Source organism: Cebus imitator, unplaced genomic scaffold (genome assembly GCF_001604975.1).
Source record: "Cebus imitator isolate Cc_AM_T3 unplaced genomic scaffold, Cebus_imitator-1.0 Scaffold323, whole genome shotgun sequence".
Classification (NCBI taxonomy): domain Eukaryota; kingdom Metazoa; phylum Chordata; class Mammalia; order Primates; family Cebidae; genus Cebus; species Cebus imitator.
The window spans coordinates 2,474,366-2,484,352 of record NW_016107638.1 but is presented as its reverse complement, the minus strand read 5'-3'; the positions used below and the strand labels follow the sequence as shown (position 1 = coordinate 2,484,352).

General features: G+C 40.9%; 1 protein-coding gene across 1 annotated transcript in view; it reads left to right on the top strand.

Moving 5' to 3' along the window:
• Positions 1-9,987, top strand: part of GLT1D1 (glycosyltransferase 1 domain containing 1) — a 124,751-nt gene that overhangs the window by 33,263 nt on the left and 81,501 nt on the right. Inside the window, exon 4 of the mRNA XM_017504531.2 lies at positions 9,641-9,692. Coding sequence (XP_017360020.2) covers positions 9,641-9,692 — 52 coding nt within the window. The remainder of the gene's footprint in view (positions 1-9,640; positions 9,693-9,987) is intronic.

Here is a 9,987-nt window from a genome sequence, read left to right as displayed (position 1 = left end):
ATAAAACACACCACCTCCGCTCAGCTCATCAGAACACTTATTCTGTTTCGGACAATGAGGTGCTGCCCGATTCTAGAATTGCTAATAAAAGCCCACTATGATCTTTGAACTAAATTTGTTGTCATTGTGCCTTTTCACAAGGCATACTTAGAAAATTGTCATATTTGTACAGTAATTTAAAGTGGGTTGAAAGGCTTGATTAAAAAAATCACTCCCATTTCTTCGTCTAACAAATGCAATAATAAGAACTAAAATAAAGATAAAAGCAGGCCAGGCAAGGTGGTGGCTCAGGCCTGTAATCCCAGCACTTCGGGAGGCCTGAGGAGGGTGTGTCATTTGAGGTTAGGAGTTCGAGACCAGCCTGGCATATATGGTGAAACCTTGTCACTATTACAAATATAAAAATTAGCTACGAGTGGTGGTGGGTGCTTGTAATTGGGGGTATTTGAGAGGCTGAGAATCACTTAATCCCGGAGGTGGCCGGGCACGGTGACTCATCCCTGTAATCCCAGCATTTTGGGAGACTGAGGCAGGCAGGTCACCTGAGGTCAGGAGTTTGAGCCCAGCCTGGTCAACATGGTGAAACCCCATCTCTACTAAAAATACAAAAATTAGCCAGGCGTGATGGCGTGTACCTGTAGTTCTAGCTATTGGGGAGGCTGAGGCAGGAGAATTGCCTGAACCTGGGAGGCGGAGGTTACAGTGAGCTGAGATCGTACCACTGCACTCCCGTCTGGGTGACAGAGCTAGACTCCACCCCAAAACCAAAAACCAAAAACAACAACAGAAAAAGAACTGGGAGGTGGTGTTGCAGTGAGCCAAGATCTTGTCATTGCATTCCAGCCTGGGTGACAAGAGTGAGACTCAGCCTCAAAAAAAAAAAAAAATTAATTAAAAAAATAAAAAATTAAAAGAATGATAAAAGCAATATGAATCTTCCATGATCATATAAAAATTATGAAAAAAGAGGAAAATCAATCAAAAGAACTAACTATACATGCATACAAAGAACTTTTCTGCTAAGCTCTGAGGCGGTCAGTGGGCCTCCTCGGGGTTCCCCAGGCAGGTGGAGGGTCCCGGGCAGTTTGTCCCTCCCACGTGCTCACTGGCTGCTGCTGTTAGAAGAACGCCTCACCTGGGTCTAGAATAACCCTGAATTCAAGGTTGACAGATGGCCCAACCAGTACTGTCTAACTATCCCTTCAACTCTTTTAAATCTTTGAATCATTGTAAAAAACAAAACAAAACCGGTAACTGATTTTAAGCCAATAAATCACCAGCCATCAATTTTCTGTGGCTCACCTCATGGCTGGGAAGCTCTGGCCAGGAAACTGGGGACACTTCAAGACTTTATGTAGCTGGATCACCCTATTCCATAACAAGGACAGTACTCAAAGTTCTGTCTGCAGCTTCCAGTTCCTGGTTTGGTAATGTAGGTGTCCATCTCGCTTCTGAAAACCAGGGTTACTGGGAGGTATCACTGCATTTAGGACCCTAGTCCTTCCTGCGGACCCCTGAACATACCGTTGTGGCAATGCAAGTGTGGACCCAGAAAACCTGAGACAGGCCTCAGTTACTGTTTAGAAAGTTGATTTTGCCAAGTTCAAAGACACGTACCCGTGACACAGCCTCAGGAAGTCCTGATGACGGGAACTCAAGGTGGTCAGGGCAGGCTGGGTTTTATGCATTTTAGGGAGACATGAGACACCAATCAGTATATGTAAGAAGCGCATCGGTTTGGTCTGGAAAGCAAAGGTGGAAAGACTCAAAGCAGGGAGGGGACTTCCAGAGCACAAGCAGGTGACAGACGAAAGCTTGCATTCTTTTGAATTTCTGATAAACCTTTCCGAAGGAGGCAATGAGACAGACATTAATCTCAGTGAGCAGACGGATGACTTTGAATAGAATGGGAGGCAGGTTTGCCCTCAGCAATTCCCAGCTTAAATTTTCCCTTTAGCTTAGTGATTTTGGGAACCCAAGATATTTCCTTTCACACAAACTTGAGCACACGTGTGTGCATGTGTCTGGGTGTTGTAATAACAAAAGGCACTAAAACACTTCGGGGTTACCTTGAAACGGGATCTTTTATTACAGGTTTTCTTATTGTTGTTCTTACACTCTGTAAATTCATTCCCTTTTGATTCTTGTAGTTGGTAATGCACTGCCTTATGGAAGGAAAATGATTCTGTTTACTGGAAACGACATTGAGTGAATCCATCTCATAGTATTATGATTAGTATTCTTCATTGCATTGTTATTAAAGCAAACATTGATTTCTGTTTTGGGGGGTTATTGATCAAGGTTAGTGGGCAGGAAAGCTGCATGAATCAGAGATTCCTTGTCCAATACAATATAACACTCTCTTCTGTAAAAGAGAGTGTTGAGCTTGTCTGGCTTTATAATATTTCATTTTTAATCAAATGCTTTTAAATAGTTGTATTTTTCCTATAGGGTCTATTTTTGAAGTTTGTTTTAGTATTGAAAAAATTTTTTTCTGTATCGTATAGTAGTATTTGAACTTACTTTAGTTTTAGCTTTTTGGCTTATAAATATTATAATGTGATAGGCACTTGATAATTATATTATCCATGTCAAAACGAAGAGTATTTGAAACCCGTGGAAATTGTTTGGTGAGGGGTCATCCAGGTCCGTATTAGAAAAAAATACTGTTGGCCAGGTGCAGTGGCTCATGCCTGTGATCCGGGCACGTTGGGAGGCCAGGATGGGGCAGATCACTGTGGTCAGGAGTTCGAGACCAGCCTGGCCAACATGGGGAAACTCCGTCTTCACTGAAAATACAAAAATTAGCTGGTCATAGTAGTGTACGCCTATAATCCCAGCTACTCGGGAGGCTGAGGCAGGAGAATCGCTTTGAACCCAGGAGGCGGAGGTTGTAGTGAGCTAAGATCCACTCCAGCCTGGGCAACAAAGCAAGACTCTGTCTCCAAGAAAATAATAAAGTTAAATTAAATTAAAAAAAAAAACACATTTCTTATGAAAAATATAAAGCTACCATTTCTGTACTTTTAGCTGAACACTGCCATTTTGAAATAGATTTACTCACTTTCACTTGTGTTTTTTTTTTTTTTTTTGTCAAAAATATCTATGGGCTTAAATACCTACAGCTTAAAACTTATGAAACTCCCGATATTCAGCCGTTTCATGCCTACAAAACAGCAAATTCACCTCGTTTCACCTATTGTATGCTGTATCTTTCCTGTTTATGAGGCTGTTTTTGAGGTGTTTCATTTAATGCAAACTCTCTTTTATTCATTTGATTAACAATATTTTTATTCATATTTCTTTTTCTTTGCCCAGGCTGGCGTGCAGTGGCGTGATGTCAGCTCACTGCAACGTCTGCCTCCCAGGTTCAAGCGATTCTCCTGCCTCAGCCTCCTGAGTAGCTGGGATTATAGGCGTACACTACTATGCCCAGCTAATTTTTGTATTTTCAGTGAAGACAGAGTTTCCCCATGTTGGCCAGGCTGGTCTTGAGCTCCCGACCACAGTGATCCGCCCATTTTGGCCTCCCAAAGTGCTGGGATTAGAGCTGTGAGCCTCTGCACCCCACTAATAGTTCAATTGTTTCTCAGTTTCCCAGGAAAGGAAAGTTTATACACTCCCCTGAAGTGCCCATTGCCAGGCGATTGTTTTTGGTTGGTTGGTTGGTTGGGTTTTTTTTGAGACCATGTTTCGCTCTGTCACACAGGCTGGAGTGCAATGGTGTGATCTCGGCTCACTGCAACCTCTGCCTCCCGGATTCAAGCAATTCTGCCTCAGCCTCCAGGGTAGCTGGGACTACAGGCGTGCACCACCACACCCAGCTACTTACTGTATTTTCAGTGGAGACAGGCTTTCACCATATTGGCCGGGATGGTCTTGACCTCCTGACCTTGCGATCCGCCCTCCTCGGCCTCCCAAAATGCTGGGATTACAGGTGTGAGCCGCTGTGCCCGGCTCAGGCAATTGTTGCTTAGCCCCTTTTCTTTCCTTTTTATCTTATTTTCACAGGATGAAGTCTATTCCCCTAGATATAGTTTCCCTGCATCTCTTGTTAGTTTTCGGAGTGAATGGAGAGCTTCTCGTAACTGAGGCCAGCAGAACACCCTTACTGGGTTCGACCCTCCTTCCCGTCAGCACCCCTTGGTGCTTGGACTATGAAAGAGGGCCTTGGTGCGAAGTCCAGCATGGTCTCCTCTCTATCCGTCTTTCCGTACTGCTCCCTTCACTAGGGGACCTGCGTGGAATGTGCCTCGACGGGTGACAGGGTTGTAGAGGGGGCAGAAGGGAAAGCAGGAGGCAGACACAGGCAGGGGAAGGGAAGCCTTCTGGGGGAAGAACCTGCCATTTCTGGGTCCTGCTACTGGGGAGGAATCGTCCATTCCTGATTCTCCTCTGCAGTAATTATTCCTGCGGTGTTTGCCTGATGGTGATTTTCCATTTGCACTTCATCTTGTTTATTAACTGGAATTCTACCTCACGGAAGACTTTCCCCTTTGATCTCATTTACTTATTTGATTATTTATTTGTTATTCAGCATGGACTCGTGGGGGTTGAGTGCTGTGGCTCATGCCTGTAATCACAGCACTTTGGGAGGCTGAGTTGGGTGGATCATTTGAGACTGGGAGTTCGAGACCAGCCTGGCCAACATGGTGAAACTCTATCTGTACTAAAAGTTAAAGAAAAAAAAAATTAGCTGGTCGTGGTGGCACGTGCCTGTAATCCTAGCTACTCAGGATGCTGAGGCAGGACAGTTGCTGTAACCTAGGGGGCAGAGGTTACAGTGAGCTGAGATGGTACCACTGCACTCCAGCCTGGGTGACAGAGTGAGACTCTATCTCAAAAAAAAAAAAAAAAAAATACACACACACACACACACACACACACACACACAACATGGACTCATGATATTTATTTTATTTTCCTTTGTAGGTTATCTGTTACTAATTTTGTTTATTTGGGTGCTCAGATTGTCCCAGATTTGCCATGGGAGATGCTTTGAGCTGATGCCTGTGTTCTTTTGACATGCTCTCATTATTTTCTGAGGACATTTCTTCTTTCTGGCATCATAAAATGTTTCTGATTCATCTCCTGTCTCCCTTGTCCTATTTCTGGAAGTGGCTCTTTCTCAAAGGATTCCTGGTTTCTTTATATTTTTTTTCCTTTTTAGAGAATGTTATTTAGAAATGAAGATCATGCTTATTGCTTACTCAGTATCATTTCTTGTAAGCCTTCGTAGTAGACAGAGCTTGGAAATGTATGTACATATATACAATTATGTGTATATCTATTTCTTCACTAAAAATATGGTTCTTATTACTTGACATTGTTATGAAGCTTAAGGTTTGTATGAGGCATCTGCATGGAGGTAGGAAGTAGGTAGAAGTGTGGGCAAGTCAGGGGAGGGTCCGTTTGTTGGTCAATATACAGATGCTGTTGAAAACTGAAAACTGGCAAGGTCACCAAGAGAGTAAGTGCAGAGAAAACAAGTCAAGAACTGAGTCTTGGAGCATTCCATTTTTGAGAAATCAGAGAGAGAAATTAGTGAGACTGAGACTGAGTAGCCATTAGATGAAATGAAACAGTATGGTGGAAACCAATGGAGCAGCATTCCAAGGAGGAAGGAGGGATCCTATGTGTCTGCTGCTGCGGATAGGTCAAGTAAGATGAAGACTGAGGATTGAACCATTCAGCTTACCAACATGGAGGTCGTTAGCGACCTTGGGAGCAGTTTCAATGGTGCAGTCAGGGGGGCTGCCTGGAGCGGTTTAAATGAGAAGAGACGCATTGGAGGTGTTGAGTCAAGGTAACACTAGGGCTTTTTTTGTCGAGGAGAAAAGAGAAAAAGGGCAGTAATTGAAGCAGGGACTATGGGATTAAGAGAGTCATTTTTAAGGTAAGAAAAATAATAGCATATTTATAATGGGTAGAGGGGAATATAATGATATGGGAGAAAGATAGGAGAATAGATATCATCTACAGGAAGTCTTGAAAGATTGGAAGTCCTGATGTTATAAAATGTTTTGTTAAGAATTTTCTTTCTAACTAAAAAAATGGCTGTCCCAATGCAGTAGAAATTTTGAAAAGTACTGAAGAAGCCAGGGAAAAGCAAATTCCCTTTGAACTTTATGTGTACTTTAACCATGGCTAGCTTTTTGTTAGGTGATCTTTTAATTACTTATATTTGTGTGTTTGTGACAATATTTTTATTTTTATTGTTATTATTTTTGAAAATTTGGGTGGAATGACACACACGCTTTTTAAGCTACTTATTTTATTTATCTGGAATGCTGGGAGGGGTTGTGGGAAGAGGGAATTAAGAGGGACGGTTAATGGGTACAAAAATACAGCTATGCAGCGGAGCAAGATCCAGCGGTTAGAAGCACAATCAAGTGACTACAGTTAGCAGTAATTTATCATATATTTCAAAATAATCAGAGAAGATTTGGCATGCTCCCAACACAAAGAAATGATAAATGTTTGAGGTAATGGGTCGTCCGGTCACCCTTGATTTGTTCATACACATGTGATATCAAAATATCACATGCACCTGATATATATGTAAAACAATTATGTATCCATAAAAATTTTTAAAAAAACAGGAAAAATATAATTTTGCTGGACATGAAATTCTTCTTCTTCTTCTTTTTTTTTTTTTTTTTTTTTTTTTTTTTTTTTTTTTTTTTTTTTTTTTTTTTTTTTTTTTTTTAGATGGAGTCTCCTGTCACTTGGGCTGGAGTGCAGTGGCATGATCTTGGCTCACTGCAACCTCTGCCTCCCAGATTCAAGCAATTCTCCTACCTCAACCTCCTGAGTAGTTGGGATTACAGGCACCTGCCACCACGCCCAGCTAATACTTTTGTATTTTTAGTTGAGGTGGAGTTTCACCAGGTTGGTCAGGCTGGCCTTGAACTCTTGACCTGAAGTGATCCATGGGCTTCGACCTCCCAAAGTGCTGGAATTACAGGTGTGAGCCACTGCGCCCAGCTTGGGTGTGGAATTCTTGGTTGACAATCTTGTTTTTTTCCTTCAATAGTTTAAGCAGGTATCTCATTCATTCCCTTCTGGCCTCCATTGTTTCTGGTAAGTCAGCTGTTGAGCTCACTGCAGTTTCTTATAAGCGATGAGTCATTTTCTTAGGTTGTTTTCAGGATTTTCTCATTGTTTTGGCATTCAACATTTTGACCATGATATGTCTGGGTATAAATCTCTTTGAATTTATCTTACTTGAAATTCACTGAGCTTGAATTAGTGTAGATTAAAGTTTTTCATCACATTTGGGAACTTTTCAGCCATTATTTCCTTTAATACTTTTTTCTGTTTCTCTCCTTTCTTTCTGGTACTTTGATTATGTGTGTGGATGCATGCTACCTGTTTTATTTAACAAAACATCGTGAACATTTTTGAAAATTTTAAGGTGCCAAACATGGTTTTGATGGCTGCATAGAATTCTATCATAAATTCTGTAACCAATTCTTCGAGATCGGATGTTTATATCTTTATTATAAACAGCACCACAGAGAACAATCAGTTTCTGTCTTTGTGCACTTGTCCGATTGCTTCTTTAGGTTGAATTTATAGAAGTAGAATTGCAGGGTCTAACCATATGAACATACTAATATATTGATGCAGTTTCTCAAATTTCTCTTCAGAAAGAATATTTGCATTTTAATTCACCAAGTAGGTGTATGTTTTCATTTTCTCACCTTTGTCAACATTGGGCATTTTTATTTTTCAAACTGCCAATCTTCTATGTGTTGCAATGCTTTCCTATCATTCTAATTAGATTTGTTTTATTAGAGAAATTTCACTTTTCCTCCATTTGTGGTCCCTTGTATTTGCCCTCCTATGAATGTCCCATTGTTACCATTCCATTTTGTTTCCCTTGGGCTGTCTGACTTTCTTGTTAATTTTGAAGAACTCCTGAGTAAGGATAATCTTCCTGTTTTTTCCATGTCAATTGCACGTTTGTGGTATTTCAGTAGTCTTTTAATTTTAATATAACACAGCTTTTTTTTTTTATCTTTAGAATTAATTTCATAGCTTTTTCTTTCTCTTTTTCGTACACTGCCTGTGGTACCCAGTAGTTTCATAGCTTCTGATGCACAGAAAGCCTTTCCCAGGCCGAGGCCAGCTGCTTGTTCACGTGTATCATTCTGGACTTCCTTTAGTCTTACCTTTTTTTACTTAGCTCATGAATCACCTTTTCAGATATGTGATATACGGTAGGAAACTAACTTTTCCCATGTATTTCACCACTTCTCTGACTTAGTGCTATGTCAAATTCTTAAATGTATTTGGGTCTGTTTCTGGCCTTGTGTTTGGTTTTGATCTATCTTTTCTTCACTGCCAACACTGTTGTAATTATCATATTTTTAATGTGTTTTGATATCTGTTAATACAGGTCTCATCTTTGAATTCTTCTTCCTCCTCCTCTTCCTCTTCTTCCTTCCCCCCCTTCTCCTCTTCCTCCTCCTCCTCCTCCTTCTTCTCCTTCTTCCTTCTTTCTTCTTTCTTCTTTCTTCTTCCTCTGTCACCCAAACTGGAGTGCAGTGGCACAACCACGGCTCAGTGCAGTCTTGACATCCCAGGCTCAAGTGGTCCTCCTGCCTCAGCCTCCTGAGTAGCTGGGACTAAAAGTGTTCTCAACCACACCTGGCTAATTAAAAAACATTTTTTTTTCTGTAGAGACGGGCTCTCCCTATATTGCCCAAGCTGGTCTTGAATGCCTGGGCTCAAGTGATCTTCCTGCCTCAACCTCCTGAAGTATTGGGATTACAAGTGTGAGCCACTGGGCCTGGCCTGAATTCTTCTTTATCAAAAATTTTCTGATTGTTTGACACCCAATTACATGTATAGGTAAACTTTAAAATTATTTTGTCAGATTTCAATGGAAATTCACTTACGGATTTGGATTATTGATTTTGTCATGTAATTTGATAAAAATGGACATTTTGATAGTATTGGAACTTCCCAGCTAAGAATGTGCTCCACATGTCCATGTAAAAGTGCCTATGAAAACTCCTGTACTTCATGGCAAACACAACAAAATTAGCTAGGTGTGGTGTGGTCCCAGCTACTTAGGAGTCCGAGGAAGGAGGATGACTTAAGCCCAGGAGTTTGAGGCTGCATTGAGCATGTTCTTAGTTTTGAGGGCTCTTGTGCATTTCCTAAGGAAGCAATTGAAATGAGGGAGATGATAGCATTGAGCACCCATGTGTATTCAGTAAATTGTGATTGTGTCCCCATCATCTGCCCTTAGCAGAGCCAGTGGAGCGGACGAGCAGCCTTTGACTGTTCAGGTGAATCAACCAAGCTAGTGCCTTGCTTCTCTCCTGCATCTTGATTTCTTGCTTTTGATTTTATCCCTGCCTCTCTGAACTTGCGTGGAAGGAAAAGAAAAAGTAGGAAGTTTTGAGCTTCATTTGGTTTACTTCTTGCACATACAACTTTTTTTTTTTTTTTTTGATGCGAGTTGAGATTAAACCTAATGGCCAATGACCACAAGTAATAAAGATTGATTGCATTTTAAATGTAGTGTCTTACCTTGTCTCTCATAATTTGTTCCAGGGAGCTGTTTCATAGTTCCTTTAATTGAATTCTGGCCTAATTGTTTGTATTATTTTTGTTCGTTTACTAGATTTGCTGTCGCTTTCACAGAGTCAATGAAGGAAATGGCACAAGCGCAGTGGGTATGTATTTATCTGGTGGTACTGTTGTGGTTGTGCTGGTGAAATTGCAGAATTTGAGAACCGAAAGGCAGTCTTATTAGAGCTGACAGTGTTCACATGGAAAATGCCTGTTGTGGCCACAGTAGTGTATTATGTTTCCTATAGGTTGATTTCGTATGTGTAGATGCTCCTAAAACATCCCGGATAGTTTTTGATATTGTTACTGAATGACAGAAATAACTCAGTAGCCAAATCTTTTGATGTGTTGTCTGTTTTCTTTTCTTTCTCTTTCTTTCTTTCTTTTTTTTTTTTTTTT